Here is a 27,168-nt window from a genome sequence, read left to right on the forward strand (position 1 = left end):
TTGATTTTGGTGAGAATGGCCAATGAATAAAATGATATGATATTTATTGCTAAATTACCACTATATGTCATCACTGATACGGTTGCTATATGCTCTATCTATGGCATTGCAGTGAAAGTGACCTAAATTAATGAAGAATGAACTTTGATGAAACTGAGCAAAGTGCAGAAGTGATGGAACCAGAAGTGGCTGCAGCAACTGGCACTTGGGAATTGTCTTGAGATCGACATCTTCAACCCACAGATGATGGGCATGGGCCATGCCGCCTACACCAGCTGCGAGCTCCAGATGCAGCACGCAACAATTCAACACCACACACCACGTCTCCTGCCGGGAAAGACAGTTACAACAGATGGAGCCCAAAGGCATGGACTAAATGAACTCAAGGGACATTTCAGTGGGATGGGCCATGGACTAAGGGAATGATATCTGTGTGCATATATACATATATCAAAGACAGGAAAATGGTGGTGATTTATGGAAAAGTGTAAGACCTGGGCATGAGGTAGATGGTATAGAATAAGGGGCGGACGCTGTCCTGGTTTTGCCTGGGATAGAGTTAATATTCTTTCTGGTAGCTGCCGTGTTTTTGATTGACTATGAGAATAACATTGTTAACTCATATTGTTTTAGTTGTTGCTGAGTGATGCTTATATTAAGTCACGGACATTTTCAACTTCCCGTAGAAGGTGGGGGGGCACAGACAAGACAAGCTGGCCAAAGGAATGTTCCATCCCATAGACGTCATGCTCAGTATATAAATGGGAGTTGGCTTGGGGGAAGGAATCGGTGATCACTTCTCCAGACAGGCGGGGCAAATGATCATTGGGTTTGACAGTAATATATTTTGCATCACTTTATTCTATATATACTTATTATTATTGTTGTTGTTGTTACTGCTACTGCTACTGCTTTTATTTTCTGTTACTGTTCTATTAAAAAATATTTATCTCCGCCAATGTTTTGTTTTTCCCTGTTTTTCCCTTTTCTTGCTATTCTACCTGAGACATCCTGTTTCATATAAGAGCTGTTACCTGACCGGCCACATCTGACTCAGTGTTGTGCAAGGGTCAGACCCAGTAGGATCAAGCCCCAACACAAGTAGTATAAACCCAGAAAAATATCAATCAGCAGGGTTATGACAAGAGAAAAATTAGGCTCATGATCTAAGATAAGCCCTGGGCAATGTGCAGCGAAGGGGTGGCAGGTTATTGTCGGTGAAACAGCGTCCATTGGGCCTGTTTCCGCACGGCAGCCTTGAGCTCCTGGTTCCTCATGCTGTAGATGAGGGGGTTCACTGCTGGAGGCACCACCGAGTACAACACTGCCACCACCAGGTCCAGAGATGGGGAGGAGATGGAAGGGGGCTTCAGGTGGGCAAACATGGCAGTGCTGATAAAGAGGGAGACCACAGCCAGGTGAGGGAGGCACGTGGAAAAGGCTTTGTGCCGTCCCTGCTCCGAGGGGATCCTCAGCACTGCCCTCAAGATCTGCACATAGGACAGTATAATGAAAACAAAACACCCAAAGACTAAACAGGCACTAACCACAATCAGCCCAACTTCCCTGAGGTAGGAGTGTGAGCAGGAGAGCTTGAGGATGTGGGGGATTTCACAGAAGAACTGGTGCAGGGCATTGCCCTGGCAGAGGGGCAGTGAAAATGTATTGGCCGTGTGCAGGAGAGAATTGAGAAACCCACTGCCCCAGACAGCTGCTGCCATGCGGACACAAGCTCTGCTGCCCAGGAGGGTCCCGTAGTGCAGGGGATGGCAGATGGCAACGTAGCGGTCATAGGCCATGACGGTGAGGAGAGAACACTCTGTTGACATAAAAAAGAGTACAAAAAAGAGCTGGACAGCACAGCCAAAGTAAGAGATATCCAGGGTGTTCCAGAGGGAATTGGCCATGGCTTTGGCGAGAGTGGTGGAGATGCAGCCCAGGTCTATGAGGGAGAGGTTGAGGAGGAAGAAGTACATGGGGGTGTGGAGGCGGTGGTCGCAGGAGATGGCGGTGACGATGAGGCCGTTTCCCAGGAGGGCAGCCAGGTAGGTGCCCAGGAAGAGCCCGAAGGTCACGAGCTGCAGCTCTCGTGTTTCTGCAAACTCCATGAGGAGGAACTGTGTGATGGAACTGCCATTGGACATTTGCTGTGTCTGGGCAGGGGGACCTGTCCAAGGAGGAAAAGGCAGTGACAAACTGGGAGAGACTTCTCTGAGGAAATCCCAATGCCATTCCTCACAGAAATCCCCCTCCCACAGCTGAATGAGGAATGATCCAGCTCATTCCCAACCCCACAAACTCAAAGACACCCTCCCTTATCAGGCAAAATACTGCTTCGACACCTACTTTCCATGAGGACACGTCTGGGGCAGGACTCCCAGAGTCAGAGGCAGAAGAGAAGCTGACCCGCACCCCCTCCCCAGCTCCTGAGATGCAGAGTTCAACAGAGGGGTGGGGAAACGAGGAGAAATGCGTCTGTGCTCTGAAAAAAGGAAGCGAGGAGAGGGAGTCAGACAGGTGTGCAGAGAAGCCTTCTCCTCAGTGACAGTGTCTCCAGACAGAGACACTGAAGGGCACTTGCTTTTATGTTGTGCATCACTTGTAGGACACACTCACTTCTCCTGGACTGGAGGTGCAGCTGCTGAGAAGGCATATCGGGCCATGGACCCTGTGGCTGTGGGGTCGGCGGGAGAGGAGAGCAGAGGCTTGCTTCGGAGGTGAGGGTATGGCGGGAGGTGCTGGGATTCCCCCTGGCCGGGCATGTCTGGCAGCAGCTCCCTCTGTCCCTGCCTGTGTCTGGGCTGCCAGGAGCTGCCCCTGCCTGGAGCTGCTTCTCTGCCCCCGGGTCTCCTCCCTGCCAGTGCCCCAGAGCCCATCCCACCTGCTGTGTGCTCAGCTCTGACCTGCAGACCCCTCCTGGCAGCACAGCGCTGCCGGGGGCATCTCTGGGTGTGCGGGGGCTCAGGAGGGGTTCAGGGAAGTGCTATTGAGAATGAGGGTCTCTGTGCCTTCTCCACAAAGGAGAAATCCATTCCCACCTCCCACTGCCCACCCAGCAGAAAAGAGGAGAAATCCCACAGCACAGACTTGTTCTCTTTCAGGGGAAAAGTCCTCGATGTCCTTCTTCAAAAGGACTCTGTGCAAATGTCCTGGGGGTGATGTGGATCTGGAGCAGCCCTGACCCACACAGGTCCATCTCAGCAACAGAAGGCATCTGCCTTGCTGGCAGTCACTCCTTCCACCCACTGCTTCTCCCCACAGAAGCTCCGTGGGAGCTCCCCGGACAGGCGCAGAGCTGACCCTGGCAGGCGGCAGAGTCCCTGCCCCGGCACACAGCCCTGGGGTGCAGGGACCCTGCTGGCAAGGACAGCCCTGCCCACCCCTGCCTGCACACCCCTACGCACACCTCCACAACCATCCCCAGCAGAAGGCAGCCCTCAGGCCCTGTCCCTCTCACCGGGCAGCAGGGAAGCCCTGCTCTGGAGCACATCCTCCTCCTCTACAGCACTGAAACTGAGAGAGTCCTCCTGACAGAGCCCAGCAGCTCTCAGATGGACCAGCTTGAGGAGATCCCTCCAGGAACTGGAGCTGCATTGCCCGGCACCCTGAGACTTACCACACAGAGGGCGGTGAAGATTTCTGCCCCAGTGAGCTCTCAGCACCCCCCACTCCCAACTGCCTTTAAGCTCTCTCTGCCTCGCAGGTCTCCTCTCGCTGCCTGCAGGCAGTGCCCCCAGCCCTGCTCCTGGGCAGAGCTGTCTCTCTGCAGCGCTGCCCGCTTGCCAGGAGCTCCCTCCGGCCCAGCAGCCCGGCCCAGCTCAGCAGCAGAGGACCAGCCCACGGTGGCACTCTCTCTGTCCCCTCTGGCTCTCTGGAGGTGTCCCTGGGGCTCCAGGGGAACCTACTGGTAAACAGCCTGAAGGAGTCCCTCGTGTTCCCACCCTTAGATGTGGAGAGAGACTTATTTCTAGCTGTTGCAAATTTAAGTCTAAGAGTAACTGTTTTGGTTTAGTATTAGACATGACAGCAGGATAATGCCAGGGAGCAATCTCCTTTTCTTCTTTGGAGGGAAGGGATTCAGCTGAGTCAATGGAGGCTTCTCAGCCTGGGTTTGTAGTCCCTGGGGCTACAAGAGCTCCATCCCATGCCCACCACAAACCCCCAGCAGGTTGCATTCCTCTGGCCTCACTTCACATGGGCACAAGAGCAGCTCCTGCATGAGAGCTCCTGGTCTCAGCTCACTTGTGAATGAGTGGAGAGGGAGGGCAGGAGGAAGATGTTCAGACACAGACACCTGGGGACATCTGTGGTGCCAGAGGTGACCAAGAGGCATGTTGGGAACTGCAAGCTCTATTGGAGCAGTTCAGAGAGACAGGGCAGCATCTGGGGGCATCTTGGTGGAGGCTGGAGGGAAATCCCTTTGGCCAACTTCAATGACAGAAGGTGTCCACGTGGAGGACATGTGCCCCTGTAACTCTTCCTTCTGCCCAGGGCAGCCCATAGAGGGATTCAGCTGACCAAATGGAGTCGTGCGGCATAGGCAGAGTTAAGTCTCTCTCTTCTCCCTCAGTTGTCTTTTCCACATGTCCCTGGAGTAGAATGGCAGGTGTCTCACGTGCATCCCTTCATTGCCTGACCTAATTCAGGGCAGCTGAACCTCAATTTAGTTTACAAATTCAGGGCTGTAGTGGTAGGGGAAGTGCCGGGGCTCTCCAGCACAACTGCATGTGCCTGACAGGGACAGCTCAGGTCCTGTACAGGAACCCCATCCCCATCCAGCCTGGCTGTGTGACAGCCATCACCCAGAGCATCTCAGACAGAGTGGGTGCCTTTGGGCCACTGACTGAGTCCCACCCCTGCACTGGCGCAAGCTCTGTCCCTTCTCTCTCCAATAGATACTGGGCAACACCTGAACAGCAAGCACATCACACCAGGGTCTCCTCTCATGCTCCTTCACTCTCAAACTATGCTGGTTCTTCTCTCCTGAATTGTTTAGCCATCCCCTTGATGATAGAATCATGGATCAGGCCAATGATTTTCACAGTGGGCCTGAATCACAGCATGTTCACACCAAGGACATTTTCAACACCATCTTGTTCTTCCTCACACCAGCTTCATCTCCACCACAGAGTTTGCTCCCTTTGTGTGCACCTCAGTTCCTCTTCACACTGCCCTTTGCCATCCACTCTACCAGGTCTCTGCTCTGAAGCAAAACCTTTGCACAGCTGAGGTCTGGGGGCCTTGGAAGCAGGTCTTGTGAGTCTGCTCTCAGCCCAAGTGTGCCACAGCTGAGGTGCTGCAGCCCAGCCATGCCCCAAGGTCTTCAGCCTGGGCACAGAGAGGAGGGGCTGGAGCTGTGTGTGCCATCTCTTCATTCCACTTGGAGGGAAGAAGAGCTGAGGGGTGTTTGGACATCTCCCATGACTGGGCTGCTGTGATGGGTGGGTGCAGGATGATCAGGAGGCCAGAAATTTTGAGAGAGGCTTGCACTCAGGGTTAAGAACCCGCTTAGATTTGTGGAGCTCCTCTAGGTGATAAATAAACTGGGTGAACCAGTAAGGGTCAGAAAAGAGACTGGTAAGGGTTACATTGTGGTGGGAGACAACAAACCTATTTACATCACCCTGTCAACTTTAATTGCCCTGGCATTCACTGGAAGGGGACCACAACTGCATGCAAACTGTCCTGGAGGCTTCTCGAGAATATTGGTCAAGACACAGCTGAGGACCCCAGTCTTCATAGCACAGCTGCCAGATCGGCCAACAATGGTAATGCTCATCTGCATCTGTTAATTTCAAAGAAGGTAGAGCTGGACATGAACGTCAAAAGAATGTCAGCTTTGGCTATCATGTCCATGAAATAGTGGGGCCTGTCCCCCCAGAGGGAAGGAGAATAGAAGAGTGTAGATGCTAGACCTCAGACGAGCAGTCTTTGGCCTCGTCTTGTGACTTTTAGTCGGGGAGCCCATGTGAGCAGCACAGAAGGGCAGCAGAGCTCAGTATACCTCATCTGCAAGGACAGCATGTGTCGAGTATGAGAGTGTAGTCATACCAATAGTCAGAAAAAAACAAGCCCAGCTGTCAGGAGAGGAGCTTGGGGAAACAGAAAATTCATGGGGAAGCTCTATAAAGAAAATGAAGCATGCGAGATGAGGAGGCATGTGTTAAAACAAAGGAAGAATTCAGAAATACGGTTGGTTTTAGAAAAGCCGCAGGTCCTCTAGAGCTGACACTTGCACGGAAGTTCAAGGGCATAAGGATGAGCTGTTACTACTCCATGAACTTTGAAAGAAGAATTGAACATCGTGTGTGACCACTGCTGAATTCGGTAAGAGCATGTGTAGATCCAAGTTTTTCTGTGTTCTCTTCTCTCCTCCTTCTTCACCAGCAAGGCCTCCCAGTTCCATGCGCCTAAGAGGCAAAACCCCATGCAAAACCCAGCTGTGGATGGAGATCAAGTCTGGGGATACTTAGCTAAGGTCAACCCTTAGTAGTCCATTGGACCAGATGGGATGAATCTAAAGATGTTGGGAGAGCAGCCCAATGTCACAAGAGGGCTGCTGTGATACATTTTGGAAGGTCATCATGACTGAAGAATCCACATGCATTGTCGGGAAGTCACAGGCATTGGCAAAGCCTCAGAAAACCCCAGTGCTGGCAGGAAGGAAGCAGGCACAGGAGTAGGAGCTGTGGTGGGGACGGCCAAGGGCCTTGGTGGGGCTTTGACACCCCAACAGAACTGAGAGCCTTGTCTGCTCAGCTATGGCTTCTGTCTCTTACACTGTGCGCCATGAGAGGACACCAGATTCTGACAGCTCCAGTGCATTTTTTCTCCTCACCTGCCCTCCACAGAGTCTGGGACGTGCGCTACTGCTGATCTGCACCTGGTGTTACACATTCCCACATTGCATTGCCCCCAGGAAGTGACCAGAGTATTTTAACAGGCCAAGGATACCCCTTCCCAGGGGCTGGGGCTCTGGGCTTGACCATTCTCCTTGGTGAAGCACATCAAGGGTTTTCACAGGGGTCTTCACATTTAAATTTCCTCCTGTACCAAGTGCCTCCAGGGTGCTGCCACTTGGTGCCTCCATGGGTGCTGCGCTGGATCCAGTCTGTGAAAGTTCACTGAGGGTAAAATGAATCACTTGCCAGACTCCTTTCCCTGTGCCAGCTGTCTCCCTCGCGGCTGCAGAGCTCTCATTTGCAGGCTTATATACAGATTTGGTGTGTTGTCTGTGGGTGACACCACAACGGACAGGCTGGTGCTCAGTCGGCACCATTCACTGCTGACTCCCTGGCACACGCTGTCCCTGCAGATCCCTTGTGCTCTTCTGGCAGCTCCCAAGTCCCTCCAGAAAAACGCTGCTCTGCCATCAGCCCTATGAACTGCTGCAGAGCCCCAGGCAGGTTTGTTGGAGACCATTCACTGTCTGCATGGGCCCTGGCCACCAACAAGCAACACCTGAACCAGCCCTAAGTCCCTAGAAGGCCATCCTGGGACCACAGTCTCATGGCACTGAGCCCAAAGAGAACAAACAAAGCAACAAGGCTCTTTAGAGTCTATTCCTTGGGCATGTTCTTGAGAGCAACTTTGGAAGAAGACCGAAGCCTTCAAGCACTGTGCTGAGGACATGCCCTGTCATGATGGAGATGCCGTTATAGAGGTCAGCTGTGTCACAGAAGTGCTCATGGCCTGTCCCTGCCTGCAGTCACAGGACTACCACACAGCAGGACTGTGACCCCTGAGGCTTACACCTACACAAGGGCTCCAAAGGAGGGCGTGGGAGTGGCAAGAGAGCAGCTCTGGCAAGACCGAGGCTGGTGCGCCCTGGCAGTGCTGCTGTGCTGGGACTCGTTCCCCTCCACCTCTGCACACAGGCACTGCCCTGTGTCTTTACAGAGGTCTCAGAGGAAGGATCTAAGACAAACAAGTCACTGCAGGGTCCTTTCTTTTGTTTGAATACACAGAGAGCACTGCACCTGATTTACACAGTCTGTGGGTCAAATTCTACAGGTACACAATGAATTAGAAGTGGGAAGAATAATACAATTTTGCTGAGCACAACATTATAACAAGAAAAACAAAGAAACACACACACACAGCAAAAACCTGTGAAGACATTCTGGGCCTGTAAAGAGTTACACTCTGAATGCTGTGCAGAAGAAAACAGGCACTCTGTTGTTTCTGAAAAACATCCAACCATCGTTTTTCTCAGAGCATCCTTGAGCTCCTGGTTCCTCATGCTGTAGATGAGGGGTTCTCTGCTGGAGGCACCACCGAGTACAGCACTGTCACCACCAGGTCAAGGGATAGGGAGGTGAGATAGACAGGGGCTTCAGGTGGGTAAACGCTGATGTGCTGACAAACAGAGGCCATGAGGAGGTGAGGGAGGAACATGGGAAAGACTTTGTGCTGCCCCTGCTCCGAGGGGATCCTCAGCACAGCCCTGAAGACCTGCACATAGGACAGCACAATGAAAACAAAACCGCCAAATCCAAAAACGATACTAATCACAAGTACTGCATCTTCTCTGTGGTAGGTGTCTGAGCACGGGAGCTTGAGGATGTGGGGGATTTCACAGAAGAACTGGTGCAGGGCATTGCCCTGGCAGAGGGGCAGTGAAAATGTATTGGCCGTGTGCAGCACAGCATAGGGTAAAACACTGCCCCAGGCAGCTGCTGCAATGCGGACACAAGCTCTGCTGCCCAGGAGGGTCCCGTAGTGCAGGGGATGGCAGATGGCAACGTAGTGTTTGTAAGCCATGAAAGTGAGAAGAGAAAACTCTGCTGCAACACAGAAAAATAAAAAAAAAAAAACCAAAACAACCAAACACCTGAAGAGCACATCCTGAGTAAGAGATGGCCCTTGTGTCCCAGAGAGAATTGGCCATGGCTGTGTGGAGAGTGGAGATGGAGCCCAGGTCAAGAACAGAGAGGTTGAGGAGGAAGAAGTACATGGGGGTGTGGAGGTGGTGGTCGCAGGCTATGGCCGTGATGATGAGGCCATTTCCCAGGAGGGCAGCCAGGTAGATGCTCAGGAAGAGCCAGAAGGTCAAGAGCTGCAGCTCCCGAGTGTTTGCACATGCCAGAAGGAGGAACTGGGTATTGGATCTGCTATTGAACAGCTACTCTGGGCATGGCGCACTGCTGAAAGAGAAGATATTGACAAGGGAGACATCTTTGAGCCCATCCTGTGCTGTTTCCCAACAAATCCGCCGATAATGACTTCTTTTTCTTTGGCATACTTTCCTCCATTTCTGGGAGGACATGTGTTGAAGGACATGTGTCTGAAGGACATGTGTTGGGCACAAGGACTGAAGGACAGCAGTAAAATGATGAGGCTTCTGGGTCAATACTTCCTTCAGTGAAAACCCTGACACAGTGTCCCAGCCTTCCTTTCCACAAAACCCTTCCAGAGGGGATGATGGCCACAGGGCCATGGTCTCATTGCAATTACAGAGACATGGTGGGATAGCTCGCAGGACTGGAATGCTATCACGGACGGCTATGTACTGTTTCGGAAAGACAGGCCAGCAGGGTGAGATGGTGGAGTTGCTTTCTACAAGACAGAGCAACTGGAATCTCTTGAGCTCTGCCTGCAGCTGGATGAAGAACGTGTTGGGAGCTTATCGTTAAGAATTAAGGGACAGGCGATGTGGGAGACACTGCTGTGGGTGTTTACTACAGACCACCAGATCAGGAAGAGGAAGTTGATGAGGCCTTCTACAGACAGCTGGAAATAGCCTCACGGTCACAGGCCCTGGTTCTCACAGGGGACCTCAGCCACCCCGATATTTGCTGGAAAGGGAACATAGCCAGGCACACAGAGTCCTGGAGGTTTCTGCAGAGCATTGATGAGAACTTTCTGACACAGTTGGTGGGGAAACCAACGAGGAGAGGTGCGCTGCAGGACGTATTACTGACAAATAAAGGAGGACTAGTTGGGGATGTGAAGGCTGGGGGTAGCCTTGCTGCAGTGACCATGAGATGGTGGAGTTCTGGATCCTGTGTGGAAGAAGCAGGGCAAAAAGTAGAATTACAAGCCTGGATTTCAGGAGAGCTGACTTTGGCCTCTTCAAAGACATACTTGGAGGAATCCCATGGGCAAAGGCTTTGGCAGGAAGGGGGGTGCAGGAGAGTTGATTAATAGAAAAGCTCCACTTCCTCCAAGCTCAACATCAGTGCATCCCTATGAGTAATAAAGTAGACAGAGGAGGCAGGAAATCTGCATGGATAAGCAAGGACCTTCTGAAAAATCTCAGGTGCAAGAGGGAAGTTTACAGAATGTGGAAGAAGGGACTGGCCACTTGGGAGGAGTATATAAACATTGCGAGATTATGTAGGGATGCAACGAGGAAGGCTGAAGCCCACTTGGAATTAAACCTGGACAGGGATGTCAAGGACAATAAGAAGGGCTTCTCCAAGTACATCAGTAGTAAAAGGCAGACCAGGGAAAATGTGGGCCTGCTACTGAATGAGGTGGGTGCCCCGGTGACGGAGGATTCAGAGAAGGCAGAATTACTGATACCTTCTTTGTTTCAGTCTTTACTGGTAAGGCCAGCCCTCAGCAATCCCAGACTCCGGAGTGAAGAGAAAGAATCTGAGAAAATGAAGACTTTCCCTTGGTCGAGGAAGATCGGGCTAGAGATCATTTAGGCAAACTTGACACCCACCGCCCTGATGGGTCACTCCCAGGAGTGTTGAGGGACCTGGCAGGTGTTATTACGAAGGCGCTCTCCATCATCTTTGAAAGGTCAGGGGAAGAGGAGAGGTGCCTGAGGACTGGAGGAAATCCAAAGTCATGCCTATCTTCAAAAAGGGCAAGAAGGAGGACCCAGGAAATGGCAGGCCGGTCAGTGAGACCTGGAAAGGCTGAAGAGTTGGGTGGAGAGGAACATAATGAAGTTCAGCAAGGGCAAGTGTAGGGTCTTGCACCTGGTGAGGAAAAACCCCATGCACCAGTAAAGGTTGGGGGTTCACCTGCTGCAAAGCAGTTTGCTGAGAGGGAACTGGGAGTCCTGGTAGACAATAAGTTGACCATAAGCCAGCAATGTGCCCTGTTGGCCAAGAAGGCCTATGGTCTCCTGGGGTGCATTACAAAAGAGCGTGGGCAGCAGGTGGAGGAAGGTCATCCTTCCCCTCTGCTCTGCCCTGCTGAGGCCGAATCTGGAGTACTGTGGCCAGTTCTAGGTACACCAGTGCAAGAAACACAGGGAACTGCTGGAGAGAGTCCAGTAGAGGGCTACAAAGATGTTCAGGGGACTGGAGCACCTCTCTTATGAGAAACAGCTGAGAGAGCTGCCTCTGTTGAGCCTGGAGAAGAGAAGGCTGAGAGGGGATCTCCTCAATGCTTATCAATATCTAAAGGACGGGTGTCAAGAGGATGGGGCCAGACTCTTTTCTGTGCTGCCCAGTGACAGCACAAGGAGAAACGGGCACAAACTGGAACACAGGAAATTCCATCTGAACACAAGGAAACATGCATTTAATTTGAAGGCACCAAAGCACTGGAACAGGCTGTTCAGAAAGGCTATGGAGTCTCCTTCTGTGGAGATATTCAAAAGCCGCCTGGCTTCATTCCTGTCCAACCTGCTGTAGGTGAGGCTACTTTGGCAGTGGGGTTGCACTAGACGATCTCCAATGGTTCCTTCCAACCCCTACCGTTCTGTGATCCTGAGATTCTGTGGTCTTCTATGTTTTCTGTTGGCCAAAGGGATTCCCCACCAGCACCCAGGACAATGCCCGCAGATGCTTCCCTGTCTCTCAGAATTGCTCCATTAGAGCTTGCAGTTCCCTGCAGGTGTCCTGAACCACCTCTGGCACCTCAGATGTCACCCGGTGTTTGCATTGGAAAAGCTCCCTCCTGGCCTCTGTCTCCATTACTCACACGGCAGCTCAGAGAAGGAGCTCACACCGATTTAGGGCAGCTGAGCTGAGGCAAGAGGAATCCCCCCTCTGGTGGGTGTGTGGGGTGCACTGGAGAAGCAGACTGTCCCTCCGGCCTCAGGAACACTGCTGAGGAAGACTGAACATTGATGCCTCCTGTAGGTCCACACACCCTGGCAGAGCAAATCCCACCACAGGGATCAGTCCATCCAGGGTTCAGAGAGGGACAGTCGGTGATGACTTCTTTGTGCTTCAAACTCTTCTCCCCAGGAGAGACCCCGCTGCCTTGGAGGAGCTGTCAGCCCTGGAGGCGCAGGGACACCTCGAGGGATTGGGGCAGTGCGGGGAGGAGGCAGAGAAAGCCACAGCTGGTCCTCTGCTGCTGAGCTGGGCCGGGCTGCTGGGCCGGAGGGAGCTCCTGGCAAGCGGGCAGCACTGCAGAGAGACAGCTCTGCCCAGGAGCAGCTCCTCTGCACAGCGCAGCAGGGCTGAGGGCACTGCCTGCAGGCAGCGAGGGCAGAGCAGGGAGGCAGAGAGAGGTTGAAGGCAGTCTGGAGAGGGAGGATGCTGAGGGTGAGTGGGGGGAGAACTCTTCCCAAAGCAGAGCAGCTGCAGTAGTCAGAGAGATCTCCAACAGCTGGCACCTCCCACAGCCCGTGGGATCTTTCAGGAGGACGCTCAGAACTTCTCTGCTCTGGAATAAGAGGACATTTTCTAAATCGGAGCTTCCCTGCTTCACCATCAGAGGCACGAGCATGACAGCTGCCTTCTCCCAGGAATGGCCAAAGGGCTGTGAAGGTGGGTGTGCAGGCAGGGGTGGGCAGGGCTGTCCTTGCCAGCAGGGTCCCTGCACCCCGGGGGCTGTGTGCCAGGGCAGGGACTCTGCCGCCTGCCAGGGTCAGCTCTCCGCCTGCCCGGGGAGCTCCCACGTAGCTTCTCTGGGGAGAAGCTGTGGGTGGAAGGAGTGACCCCTGGCTGGGCAATGTCCTTCTGCTTTGAAGAGGGTGCTGTGTGGGTCAGGGCTCTTTACACCTCCAGATGACCTCTGGTCATTCCTGGAGGGACTTTTCAAGATGGAGTTCCCTTAATATGAAGGTAAATTTCTTTTGCTGTTTCTTCTCTTGGTTGGCTGGGTGGGCAGTGGCACATGTCCAAGAGGACTTTCAAATGAAAGATGAAAGGAGGGTTCGTGTAGAGATAAGGAGCTTTCCTGAGTCTGTGTCTTCGGTTTCCAGCTCTGGGGGCTACAGACAGCACCAGCATCCCCTTTCCAGTCTCACCAGGGTCTGTGGCACCTTCCCTTTAGCCCCTGCACACACGCAGAGACTGCAGGGCAGAGCTGGGCACACGGGGGCTGCCATGGGGTCTGTGAGCACTGGCAGGGAAGAGACGTGGGGGCAGGGAAAAGGCTGCTGGCAGGGAGAGCTCCAGGCAGTGGAGATGGGCCGGGAAGGAGGGAGCTGCTCCTGGAAGCCCTGCTGCAGGGGAGATAGGGGCACCTCCAGCCACCCCTGCAGTGCAGATGCCTTCCCTGAGCCACCCAGCACAGCCCTCAGCCCTCACGGCCATGGGCTCTGGGGTGGGAGTCAGCTCTGTGCCCGGCAGAGCAGCAGGAGAGGCGAAGGGCATCCCTCCTGCCACGTGCCCCATTGCTGCTGCCCAGCGGTGGGGCTGAGGGCACCTGTCCTGCATGATCAGTGTCTGGGTGGTGGCGTGCCCAGCAGGGTGAGGGTAATGCTGCCCTGAGTGCCCGGCTGCCTCTCCCCGTGCCTCTCCCAGTCAGACCCTCACGGCATTTCTCCTGGTTTCTCCACATGTCTCCTTTAAAGTTGTCTTTTTATTGCTGTCAGCCTCCCTGGGATGGGAATTTCAGCTGCAGAGTCCCACACTGATCTTCTTCCACTCCTGCCGGTGTGTCCATGGGAACCAGTGTCCCAGCTTTCCTCTGACCTGTGGGGCTGTGGGCAATGCAGGCTGTGGGAGTGGGGAAGGAGTCCATTTTCTCTCACTGAGATCCCATAAATTGGGTATGTCCTTTGGGTGTCCATGGAAGCTGTGAGCTGCCCTCCAGGATGCCAACCTGTCCCATAGCACCTTTGTGTTATCGCAAAGCCCCACAGAGAAACACAGAGACTCTGTGACTGAGGAAATGCTGTTGGGTGGGTGAAATGAGCCGTGGGTGTCCTTGGCTAGAGGTGGGCTGCTGAGACCTTGAGAAAGGGTGAGACATTTCATGGTCTGAGATGGATCCTTCTGCTCTCAGCACTGTCTGATGGCATAATAGAAGAGGGTAATCCCCCTCCATCTCATGACGGTGCAAGATGGAGGGACAAACCATCTCCCCTGACTCTGCTCTCTGCCCCAGGCAATCCTCATGTCTCACAGCACTCACTCTGTTCCCCTGGAGGGCAGCAGAAATGCTGAGGGTTTCTGACATCCCAGAACAATGCTCAGGGGAGGTGGGGGAGCTGTAAAATACCCCAAACCTCTCCAACTGCCTTCTGCCATCCTGGTTCCTTAGCAGTGCATGTGCAGATGCTGACAAGCCCTTCTGCATTGTAGGTGGTTCCATCAGAACAGGCAGAACATCGGCACGGACCCCAGTCCTCACTCTTCCCAGGAACTCTTCCCTCCTCACAGCACAATCAGCAAGAGTAAACCAGAGCTCGAGTCAGGACGCTGAGGAATGTCTCCTGGAAAAGGAAAAGGGCGTATTACAGGAGGGGCAAAGTCTATGGGAAATGGCTTTCATTTTCCTTAGGGAAATCTCTGGTAAAAGACCTCGACCACGTCCCCCTGCCCAGAAGCAGCAAATGTCCAACAGCAGCTCCATCACACAGTTCCTCCTCATGGCATTCGCAGACACACAGGAGCTGCAGCTCTTGACCTTCTGGCTCTTCCTGGGCATCTACCTGGCTGCCCTCCTGGGAAACGGCCTCATCATCACCACCATCGCCTGCGACCACTGCCTCCACACCCCCATGTACTTCTTCCTCCTCAACCTATCTGTTCTTGATCTGGGCTCCATCTCCACCACTGTTCCCAAAGCTGTGGCCAATTCCCTCTGGGACATCAGGGCTATCTCCTACGCAGGATGTGCTGCACAGGTATTTCTGCTTTTCTTCTTGCTCGGAGCAGAGTTTTCTCTTCTCACCATCATGGCCTATGACCGCTACGTTGCCATCTGCCATCCCCTGCACTACGGGACCCTCCTGGGCAGCAGAGCTTGTGTCCGCATGGCAGCAGCTGTCTGGGGGAGTGGGTTCCTCAGTTCTCTCCTGCACACGGCCAATACATTTTCACTGCCCCTCTGCCAGGGCAATGCCCTGCACCAGTTCTTCTGTGAAATCCCCCACATCCTCAAGCTCTCCTGCTCACACTCCTACCTCAGGGAAGTTGGGCTTCTTGTATTAAGGTCTTTCTTAGGTTTTGGGTGTTTTGTTTTCATTGTGGTGTCCTATGTGCAGATCTTCAGGGCTGTGCTGAGGATCCCCTCTGAGCAGGGACGGCACAAAGCCTTTTCCACGTGTGTCCCTCACCTGGCCGTGGTCTCCCTCTTTATCAGCACTGGAGTGTTTGCCCACCTGAAGCCCCCCACCATCTCCTCCCCATCTCTGGACCTGGTGGTGGCAGTGTTGTACTCAGTGGTGCCTCCAGCAGTGAACCCCCTCCTCTACAGCATGAGGAACCAGGAGCTCAAAGATTCCATTCAGAAACTGATTTCATGGTCACCTTCTAAGCAGCAATAAAATTACCATCTCTCTCCACAGATGACTCATAGGATGTTCTACGCCAGTCCTGAGCTCTCTTTCTTCTCTTCATTCTTATTTTCATTCTTACTTTTTTTTTTTAGATTTTTCCTGCAGAAAGGTTTCGATGCCTTCCACTTCAAAAGAGGCTTTAACCCACTATCTCTCCACTGGTGCCTCTGTAACAGTGTCTAACACCAGGTCAGGACTGAAACTCTCACAGCATCCCTATAACAAAATGGGATCTGCTTTGTGCTATGCAGAAACACTGGTCCTTTCTTCTAAAGCTGGTCTCAGGAGAAGGCCTGAGCAATGGCATCCCCAAAAGGACTGTTGCTTTTGGGTTCTTTTAGAGCTCGAGGATTGGATTTAGGACTCACTCGTCAGCATGTAGTGACAGTGGAAGCAATGGCTGGTCACAACAGCCAAGGTTGTCACATACAAGCCGTGACAGACAACTTTATTCTCAAGGGGGAAATGGAGTTTCCTGGAGATCCCCTGGGCTCTCCACAAGCAGCATTTGCCTGGGGTGGGCACGGAATGGAGCCCCACAAAGTGAGAAATCACCCAAGATGGAGTCACCAAGCTGAGTGGTGCTGTTGACATGCCTGAGGGGTGGGATGGCATCCAGAGGGACCTGGACAAGATGGAGAAGTGGGCCCATTTGAACCTCATGAAGTTCAACAAGGCCAAGTGCGGGGTCCTGCACATGGGTTGGGGCAACCTCCCATATCAGTATAGGTCGGGGGGATGAAGGGATTGAGAGCAGCCCCACTGAGGAGGACCCGGGGGTATGGGGCAATGAAAAGCTGGACATGAGCCGACAATGTGCACTCACAGCCCAGAAATCCAGCCGTGTCTTCAGTTCCATCAAAAGAAGCATGGCCAGCAGGGAAAGGGAGGTGGTTCTGCCCCTCTATTCTGCTCTCATGGGACCCCACATGGAGTACTGCATCCAGCTCTGGAGCCCTCAGCACAGGTGTCGTGGTTTAACCCCAGCCAGCAGCTAGGACCATGCACCCACCGGTGCAGTTCTCCCCCTTCCCCCAGGAGGAAAGGGAGAAGAGGGTGAAAAAGAGTGGAAAGGGAAAGAAAACAAATAAGCAAACAAAAAAAAAAAAACACCCAAAGTCATGCGTTGAGGTAAAGAGAGCTTAATAGAACAATAACAGAAAAGGAAAACAACAACAACAGCAACAACAATATTACTACTGCTACTAATGACAATACAAGTCACTGTCACCACTCAGTGAATTGGTGCCTTCCCGAGCAGCGTTTGCACGTACCCTCCCCCTGGTTAAACCCATCCAAATACTGAGCATGACCTCTGTGGAATGGAATATTTCATTGCCCATTCCATCATTCTCTCTCGGCCCCTTTGAGCTTCTACGGAAAGCTGAAAGAAAAGTCCTTGAAAAATATGAACAACACCTAGCAACAACTAAAACAATATGCATTACTAACATTCTTTTCCTACCAAATCTGAAACACAGCAGCCACTGGAAAGAAAATTAGAGTTGTGGTCAAGGTCTCCATGTCCAAATGGTGGGCAGTGACGAGTGGTGTTCCTCAGAGGTCCGTACTGGGTCTGGTGCTGTTTAACATCATTGTTGGTGACATGGATGTTGGGATGGAGTGCACCCTCAGCAAGTTTGCCAATGGCACCAAGCTGTGTGGAGCGGTCGACATTCTGGAGGGGAGGGATGCCATCCAGAGGGACCTGGACAGGCTTGAGAGGTGGGCCTGTGCAAACCTCGTGAAGTTCTACTATGCCAAGGGCAAGGTCCTGCATGTGGGTCAGGGCAATCCTGTGAACAAATCCAGGCTGGGTGAAGAATGGCTTGAGAGCAGCCCTGAGAAAAAGGACTTGGAGGTGCTGGTGGATGAGAAGCTCAAGATGAGCTTGCAATGTGTGCTGGCAGCCCAAAAAGCCAACCGCATCATGGGCTGCATCACCAGCAGCATGGCGAGCAGGGCGAGGGAGGTGGTTCTGCCTCTCTACTCTCTCTGGGGAGACCCCGCAGTGCTTCATCCAGCTGCTGGGCCCCAGCATAAGGAGGACATGGATCTGTTGGAGTGGGAAAAGAGGAGGCCACAAAGGTGATCAGAGGGGTGGAGCACCTCTGCTGTGAGGACAGGCTGAGAGAGTTGGGGTTGTTGAGCCTGGAGAAGAGAAGACTCCGGGAGACCTTATAGCAGACCGAGTAGCTGAAGGGGGCCTAAAGGAAAGCTGGAGAGGGACTTTTTACAAGTGGTAGTTGTGGAGCTGGAGCTGGTGGACAGTCAAGGTAGGCCAAAGCATCTCAGCTGAGACAACTGATTTCTCTCCCTCCGGGAGAAAAGGCAGCCTGGACAATTGCACCCAAGCTGTCCATCGCTGGAGGAGGATGGGCAAGGAGTGGGTGCGGATGTTGCAGAGTCTGCTTGGAGATGTTCCCGTAACCCAGACCCCTTCAAAAGAGCACGCCGTTCACTTTGTCTCTTTGCTTCCCTCTGTGAATGGAGGGAGCTCGTGACCTTAGCGTGTGACTCGCTGTGAGCCCATGTGAACCGAGTCCAGGGCAGGGAGTGCTTTGGTGTTCGTGGGATCCCAGTTTGGCACAAAGATGTGTTTTCCTTTGGTCTAAGGCTATCCACTGTGGAGAGTGGACTTCAGCGGAGGTAAGGTGGACTTAATGTACAGCAGAGGAGTGTATTTTGCATTTTGTATATTGTATTTTTCTATTCAACCATGCCTTCCTTTGGGCTTGTTTTTGGGCTGCAAAGAAAATTCTGTGTCTGGGTGCAGTTCATTCCCCAAGTGAAACAGGTGGAAACTGGTGCCAAAGGGCTGAAACCTGCAACTCCAGAGTGTAGCAGAGAAAGCTCAGATTTGAGGAAAGGTGGTGTAAGTCCCAGGTGGCTGATGAGAGAAAGGCGGGGTTGGAGGTGGGGACAAAGGCTGCCCACAGAGTGTCTGACATACAGGGTCTTGACTGCCCTACTCAGTCAGACTCCGTTTGGAGAGGTCCAGTTTCAGTGTCATTTGGAAATTGCTGATATCAATAGACAGAGAAATGAAGCAGACAAATAAAAAAAAAGTAAGAAAAAGAAATCCTTTCTTCTCATTATTTACTATTGAAACCTTTTCACTTCTGAAATCTCTCTAATTAACCACAGCAGAATTGTATATTAAGAAAATTATGCCCAGAGCCATGGCTCGTTATGGCATTTTGCATGTTAATGAGCCCTCTGGTGCCCAGTTCCTGAACTGCAGGTACTGAGGGTGGATTGAAGTGGTCTCTAGAGCAGTGCAAGTCAGCCTCCAAGGTTCTGAGGGCGTCAGCGGTCCCCACTGAGGGCCATCCCTGACTGTCCCTGAAGCAGAAAGCCAGAGGCACTGCTTCCAGTTGGAAATGAAATGGGAAAGTGTCTGTGAAAGCCCTTGCCGTGTCTCATCAAGCAGGATATTCAAGCGCTGACCCCCACACCCTGGCAATGGGGACTCCTTCCTTCAAGGGATGCTCAGGGCTCTTCCTTGGAGCAGTGAGATGAGGGGGTGTGTGTAGGAAACCTCTCGGGCTGTCTGGAGGGTGGGGGAGGAGGCAGCGAAGCAGTGTGTCTGTGAGGAACTGGAGTGCTCTCAGGGGTTCCAGTGGAAGAGACCGCAGCCATAGTGGAAAGGACAAGGATTTCAGTTCTGCTGGGGGGGTGGGGTGTCGTGCATGCTGACCACAGGCTGTCCTACACTTTCCTCTGCCTGTGCCCGTTTCTCTGCAGATTTCAAGCACCACCCCTGCTTCCCCACCTCACTCCCACCCCGTGCTGGCCCAAGCTTTACCCATGACTCTCTGTCTTCACTATTTCTTCAAACACAAAGCTGTGTTTTTCTGAGCTTTTGCCAATGAGTTCCCCATAACCTGTGCAGCTTCTTCCAAAGCCCTCCTAATGCTCCTCTGTCTCCAGAGATGCAGCCACAAGAGGGAACCCCACCCCTGAGCCTTCCATCCTGTCTGTACTGAGAACTATGTGCCCATCCATTGCAGCACCACAAACTGTTTCATTTCTTCTACTGCACCTTCGCAGTGACTCCATCGCTGTCAATGGCAGAGGGCAGGGGCTGTGCGGCTGGGTAGCAGCTCCACAGGAAAGGCTCTGGTGGTCTTTGGGTTTCATTTGGTACAACAGGAGCCCTCAGTAAAGACAGCCAACAGCATCCTTTGCTTCTCTTGTCATTCCCCGAAATCACAAGTGCTTCTCTTTTCTTCTCCTCATACCCTCCCAAAAGAACAGCCCACCTGTGCTGGTTTGAGGTGAAACAGAACCCCTCTTCTGTTCAGCAACTTTACTTTGCAGCTGAGCCTCTTTGAACTAACTGAACTCTCCGAAATTAACAGCATATTGTGGTGACACTGTTCAGAGCGATAAAACCTGATAAGTTGTAATGTATGCCGAGGAATGGTCTGCAGAATTCTCTTTCTCATACTTATTGGTATAACCCCCAAGGCCAGCTGACTTGGTTCTTTGCCCCATTGGAGGGTCAGAAGCAGAAGAGCATAGAGGGGTGGCACCTGCGGGAAGGAGCGGACAGGACGGGTGACCCCAAACTGACCATCAGGGTATTCCATCCCATCTGCCTCATGCTCAGTATAAAAGCTGAGGGATCAAAGGGTCACCTCTCTTCCTTCAGCGGTTGGTGTCCCGGGAGGACTCTGGTTGTTTGTCCGCCTTTCATCCCGATCCGTGCATTCCCGAATCCAGGTCTGGAATCCGGTTGCCATCCATCGAATCTGGGACTTTCCCCGTTCTGATCATGATGAGATCATGGCCCGGGGAGCCTGAGACTGGTTTGGTCTCTATTGTCTATATTTCCTTATTTCCTTTTTTTTTTTTTTTTTTTTTTTTGCGTTAACGTCCTCATTAAAGTAGTTCAGTCTCTTTCCGAAATTGATGAGTCTCTCTCCCTCTCTCCCTTCTCTCTTTGGAGGGAGAGGTGGTGGAGAACATCTGTCATTTGTTTCAGTGGCCGGTGCGGCCCAAACCACGGATATATATGAGTAAGGAAACTCGAGGGAGGTCCTCCTCCCCCTCTGCTCTGCCCCGGTGAGGCCACATCTGGAGTATCGTGACCAGTTCTGGACTCCCCAGTTCAAGAAGGACGGGGAACCTCTGGAGAAGGTCCAGCAAAGGTGGATCCGGAGAGATGGGGGAGTCTCCCCCTCTGGAGCCATTCCAAACCCGTCTGGATGTGTCCCGTGGCACTGCCGGAGGTACCCCCGCTCTGGTGGATGGGTGGTACTGGGTTGAGCTCCAGAGGGCCCTTCCAGCCCTGACCAGTTTGGGATTCTGTCAACTGCATTGTCGGAATGCCGACAGTCCTTACCGCTGCACAGGGAATTCCATCAACAAATATCTCGCTGCTTATTTCATATTTGGTTGGTTGCCTCGAGGAATTGTCCCGGACCGCACCCTTGGCCGGACTCCCAACAGCGTTTCGTCTGGAAAGCCGTCCGAAGGAACAGCCTCATCCCAACTTCATTCCGGGGTCCGTAAATTGCGGCACAACCCCGCAGTCGAAGCGGAAGGTTCGTGGGTGACGGTGGTGAGGGCAACGACCCGTCACGCGGCTTTTGGTCTGGACGTTCCCAACCAACGGAATTCTGAAGGGCAGAAAATCTGGAATCCCAGTCCCGTCCGACCCGGCCTTGAACACCTCCCGGGATGGGGCGGCCACAGCTTCTCGGGGCAAACTGGGCCGAGGGGGGCACCGCCCCCCCCAAAGTGAAAAATTTCTTCCAAATATCTATTCTAAATCTGCCCTCTTCCAGTTTGGCACCATTCGCCCTCGTCCTGTCCCTGCGTGCCCTTGGAAAACGTCCCCCTTCCAGTGTGAGTCGGGTGTGAGTAGTGTCTGAGTAGTGTCTGAGTAGTGTGTGAGTAGTGTGTGAGTAGTGTGTTAGTAGAAGGAGTAGTGTCGGAGTAGTGTGAGTAGTGTCGGAGCAGTGTGAGTCGGGTGTGAGTAGTGCGTGAGTAGTGTCTGAGTAGTGCGTGAGTAGTGCGTGAGTAGTGTCTGAGTAGAAGGAGTAGTGTCGGAGTAGTGTGCGAGTAGCGTCGGAGTAGTTTCTCAGTAGTGTCAGTAGTGTCTGAGTAGTGTGAGTAGTGTGTGAGTAGTGTGTGAGTAGTGTAGGAGCAGTGTGAGTCGGGTGTGAGTAGTGCGTGAGTAGTGTCTGAGTAGTGTGAGCAGTGTGAGAGTAGTGTGTGAGTAGTGTGTACTCACACACTACTCACTACTTGTGCTTCACTCTGACACTACTCACACACTACTCACACTACTCACACACTACTCCGACACTGCTCACACCATACTCACACTACTCAGATCTTACTCAGAGACTGCTCACACTACTCACACACTACTCACACACTACTCACTACTCGTGCCTCACTCCGACACTACTCACACACTACTCACACTACTCCGATACTACTGTAGCACTACTCACACACTACTCCAACACTACTCACACCATACTCACACTACTCAGATTCTACTCAGAGACTGCTCACACTACTCACACACTACTCACACACTACTCACACACTACTCACACACTTGTGCTTCACTCCGACCCTACTCAGGCTACTCAGGTGCTACGCACACACTACTCGCGCACTACTCGCACACTGCTGCGACGACTCAGCCCCTCCTCTTGCGCTGCTCTCGCACTGCTAAGGGGGCACGAGGGGGCTCGCACGAGGATTTGTACGAGGCTTCGTGCGAGAGCTCCGTGGGAGCGGATGGGGGCGTTGGGATGGGGGGGGGGGGAGGGGGGTGGAGAGGGGATTTGGGGGGGGGAGGGGGGATGGTGTTGGGGGGGGGGGATGGGCACGTGACGGGGGTTCGCACGAGGGTTCGCACGAGGGTTCGTAGAGGGGGGAAATGGGGGGTGGGGACGGGGCTCACAAGAGGATTCGCGGGAGTGTTTTGGGGGGGGGGATCGTGGGGTGGGGGAGGGGTGATGGGGGGGCGGGGGGTGGGGCACGAGGGGGGCTGGCCTGAGGATTTGCACGAGAATTTGCACAAGGGCACGTGTGAGGGTTTTTTAGGGGGCGGGCGAGGGGAGGGGGGAGGGGGGAAGGGAGGCGGAGGGTTGGACGTGATGGGATTTTGCACGAGGATTCGCACAAGGATTCACGTGAGCCTTTGTAGGGGGAGGGTGAGGTGGGATTTGGGGCTCACACGAGGATTCGCACGAGGGTTTGTAGGGCTGGCGGGGGTCGGGCACGGGGGATGGAGGAGGGGGCGGGTGACGGGGCGGGAGAGGCTTTTGCACGAGGCCTTGCACGAGGATTTACATGAGGGTTTGTAGGGGGGAGGGGTGGCGCACGAGGGGGCTCGCACGAGGATTCACCAGGGGCTGGGGGGATGCGCGGTGGCGGAAGGGGGAGAAGGGATTTTGGGGGGGGGGGGTGCTCACATGGGGATTTGCACAAGGATTCACACGAGGCCTCGCACAAGGGTTCGCACGAGGATTCATAGGACGACGGTGCAGAAGGGGCTTTAGCACGAGGGGTCGCACGAGGCCTTGCGTGCGGCTTTGCACAAGGATTTTTAGGGGCTTGGGGGAGGGGCAGGAGGGTTCGGAGGGCGGGGGAGGGGGGGTGGGTTATGGGAATTTGCACGAGGATTTACACAAGCCTACCACTAAACTACCCCTGACCCTCCCCCAACCCTAAACTACCCCTGACCCTCCCCCAACCCTAAACTACCCCTACCCCCACCCTAAACTACCCCTGACCTACCCCTAAACTACCCCTAACCCTAAACTACCCCTTCCCCTACCCCAACCCTAAACTACCCCTACCCCCACCCTAAACTATCCCTGACCGACCCTACCCCTAAACTACCCCTACCCCCACCCTAAACTACCCCTGACCCACCCTACCCCTAAACTACCCCCACCCCAACCCTAAACTACCCCCACCCCCACCCTAAACCACCCCTGACCTACCCCTAAACTACCCCTGACCCTCCCCCAACCCTAAACTACCCCTGACCGACCCTACCCCTAATCTACCCCTACCACCACCCTAAACTACCCCTACCACCACCCTAAGCTACACCCAACCCTAAACTACCCCTAAACTACCCCTACCCCAACCCTAAACTACCCCTGACCCTCCCCCAACCCTAATCTACCCCTACCCCCACCCTAAACTACCCCTGACCTACCCCTAAACTACCCCTAACCCTAAACTACCCCTTCCCCTACCCCAACCCTAAACTACCCCTACCCCCACCCTAAACTACCCCTGACCCACCCCTAAACTACCCCTGACCCTCCCCCACCCCTAAACTACCCCTACCCCAATCCTAAACTACCCCTGACCTACCCCTAAACTACCCCCACCCCTAAACTACCCCTACCCCCACCCTAAACTACCCCTGACTTACCCCTAAACTACCCCTGACCCTCCCCCAACCCTAAACTACCCCTGACCCACCCTACCCCTAAACTACCCCTACCCCAACCCTAAGCTACCCCCGACCCTAAACTACCCCTAAACTACCCCTACCCCCACCCTAAACTACCGCTGACTGACCCTACCCCTAAACTACCCCTACCCCCACCCTAAGCTACCCCCAACCCTAAACTACCCCTAAACTACCCCTACCCCAACCCTAAACTACCCCCACCCCCACCCTAAACCACCCCTGACCTACCCCTAAACTACCCCTGACCCTCCCCCAACCCTAAACTACCCCTGACCCACCCTACCCCTAAACTACCCCTACCCCAACCCTAAGCTACCCCCGACCCTAAACTACCCCTAAACTACCCCTACCCCAACCCTAAGCTACCCCCGACCCTAAACTACCCCTAAACTACCCCTACCCCCACCCTAAACTACCCCTACACCCACCCTAAGCTACACCCAACCCTAAACTACCCCTAAACTACCCCTACCCCAACCCTAAGCTACCCCTGACCCAAAACTACCCCTGACCCACCCCACCCCTAAACTACCCCCACCCCCACCCTAAACTACCCCTGACCCACCCTACCCCTAAACTACCCCTACCCCCACCCTAAGCTACACCCAACCCTAAACTACCCCTAAACTACCCCTACCCCCACCCTAAACTACCCCTGACCCCACCTTAAGCTACCCCTGACCCTAAGCTACCCCTCCCCCCGAGCTACCCCCATACAACCCTCCGTGGCCACCCAACACCGCCCCAACCCCTCCCCCCTCCTTAACCTTCACCCCAACCTCACCCCCGCCCCCCAACAACCCCCCCCCACCCCACCACCCCCACCCCCACCCCCCCCAACCGCGCACACCCGTGACGCGCGAGGGAGGACGCGCTGGAGGAGGAACTCGGAGGGGTTGATGAGGTTGACCCATGTCAACCTCCGGATGATCAACGAGGTCCTACGGGCGGGTGGGGGCGATCCCACCCACAACTCCGGAGGGAGGAGGGGGGGGGGGGGGGACGACAACCCTCCAGGAGAAAAATTTGGGGGATTTTGGTGGACGAGAAGAAGTTCGACACGGGTGCAGCCTGGAGAAGAGAAGACTCCGGAACTTCCAACGTAGAGAAGATACGGAGGTGGGGGAGAAGGGTCAGAGGAAGCCCCAGAGATGCCGGGAGGGTTGGTGCACCTCTACTGGGAGGACATACTGGGAGAGTTGGGGGGGGAGAGGGGGGTTCAGCCTGGAGAAGAGAAGACTCCGGAACTTCCAACGTAGGGAAGATACGGAGGTGAGGGAGAAGGGTCAGAGGAAGCCCCGGAGATGCCGGGAGGGTTGGAGCACCTCTACTGGGAGGACATACTGGGAGAGTTGGGGGGGGAGAGGGGGGTTCAGCCTGGAGAAGAGAAGACTCCGGAACTTCTAACGCTGACGGGAGGCGGTGAAGCTCGTGAGGATGGTGGACCTTCATCTCAGAAGGTTCTGGAATGGTCACCGCTGACGGGAGGCGGTGAAGCTCGTGAGGATGGTGGACCTTCATCTCAGAAGGTTCTGGAATGGTCACCGCTGACGGGAGGCGGTGAAGCTCGTGAGGATGGTGGACCTTCATCTCAGAAGGTTCTGGAATGGTCACCGCTGACGGGAGGTGCCCACAGCCGGAAGGACCCGATGAGGGCCACCAAAGGAGGTGGGTTTCTCCTCCGGGAAGACGGTGGCCCAACGGATTGGGGCAACACGGAGGAGGTGGAGGAGGAGGTGGGGGCCGGGAGGCAACGGTTGGTCCAGTTTGTCCACCCCACTGGTCCCAGTAACCGCACTGGGGGCTCCTCTGGAGCACACGTCGGGTCATTCCACGGCTCCGCCGCCCATATATGTGGTGGAAATGGCATGCGGAGGTCACGCCCCGTGTCACGCTCGTGGCATGTAGGCACGGCGCACACGCCAAGCACACGCTACACACACGCCATGCGCATGGCTCACACACATCATGCGAATTCCATGTCTACATCCCACATATGTCATGTAAATGCCATGCAGATATCACGCTCATGTCATGCTTATGGCATGCAGACACCGGGCACACGCCAAGCACACGCTACGGACACGCTATGTTCATGGCTCACACACATCATGCGAATTCCACGTCTACACCACGCACACGTCATACAAATGCCATACAGATATCATGCTCAAGTCATGCTTATGGCATGCAGACATTGGGCACACGCCAAGCACACGCTACGCACACGCCATGCACATGGCTCACACACATCATGCGAATTCCACCCCTACGCCACACATATGTCATGTAAAGGCCATACAGATATCATGCTCATGTCATGCTTATGGCATGTAGACATCGCGCACACGCTACGCACACGCCATGCTCATGGCTCACACACATCATGCGAATTCCATGTCTACATCCCACATATGTCATGTAAATGCCATACAGACATCACACCCACATCACGCTCATGGCATGTAGACACCACGCACACGCCAAGCACACGCTACGCACACGCCAAGCGCATGGCTCACACACATCATGCGAATTCCACGCCTATGCCACACATATGTCATGTAAATGCCATGCAGATATCATGCTCATGTCATGCTTATGGTATGTAGGCACAGTGCACACACACCAAGCACACGCCACGCACACGCCATGCACATGCCTCACACACATCATGCTAATTCCACACCTACACCACACATATGTCATGTAAATGCCATACAGATATCATGCTCATGTCATGCTTATGGTATGTAGGCACGGCGCACACGCCACGCACACGCCAAGCACACGCTACGCACACGCCAAGCACACGCTACGCACACGCCATGCACATGGCTCACACACATCATGCGAATTCCACGTCTACATCACACATATGTCATGTAAATGCCATGCAGAGGTCCCGCCCACGTCCCGCTCATGGCATGGAGACACCGCGCACATGCCAAGCACACGCTACGCACACGCCATGCGGATGGCTCACACACATCATGCTAATTCCACGCCTACACCGGACATATGTCATGTAAATGCCATACAGACATCACGCCCCGTG

At 53.9% G+C, this 27,168-nt stretch overlaps 2 protein-coding genes across 2 annotated transcripts; one reads left to right on the forward strand and one right to left on the reverse strand.

Annotated features, from left to right (window-relative positions):
* Window positions 1–1,208: 1,208 nt before the first annotated feature.
* LOC309685013 (olfactory receptor 14J1-like) lies at window positions 1,209–10,743 on the reverse strand (the record flags this gene model as incomplete). Its single annotated transcript, XM_082500833.1, has 3 exons — window positions 1,209–1,850; window positions 8,834–9,097; window positions 10,726–10,743. 3 exons carry the CDS (start codon window positions 10,741–10,743, stop codon window positions 1,209–1,211), a joined length of 924 nt encoding a protein of 307 aa, XP_082356959.1.
* A 3,955-nt stretch (window positions 10,744–14,698) lies between these two features.
* LOC309685014 (olfactory receptor 14A16-like) lies at window positions 14,699–15,634 on the forward strand (the record flags this gene model as incomplete). The annotated part of the gene is made up of 1 exon (XM_082500834.1): window positions 14,699–15,634. One exon carries the CDS (start codon window positions 14,699–14,701, stop codon window positions 15,632–15,634), a length of 936 nt encoding a protein of 311 aa, XP_082356960.1.
* Window positions 15,635–27,168: the final 11,534 nt, after the last annotated feature.

Source organism: Vanellus vanellus (assembly GCF_965231255.1).
Source record: "Vanellus vanellus genome assembly, contig: HAP1_SCAFFOLD_125, whole genome shotgun sequence".
In the NCBI taxonomy this organism is placed as follows: domain Eukaryota; kingdom Metazoa; phylum Chordata; class Aves; order Charadriiformes; family Charadriidae; genus Vanellus; species Vanellus vanellus.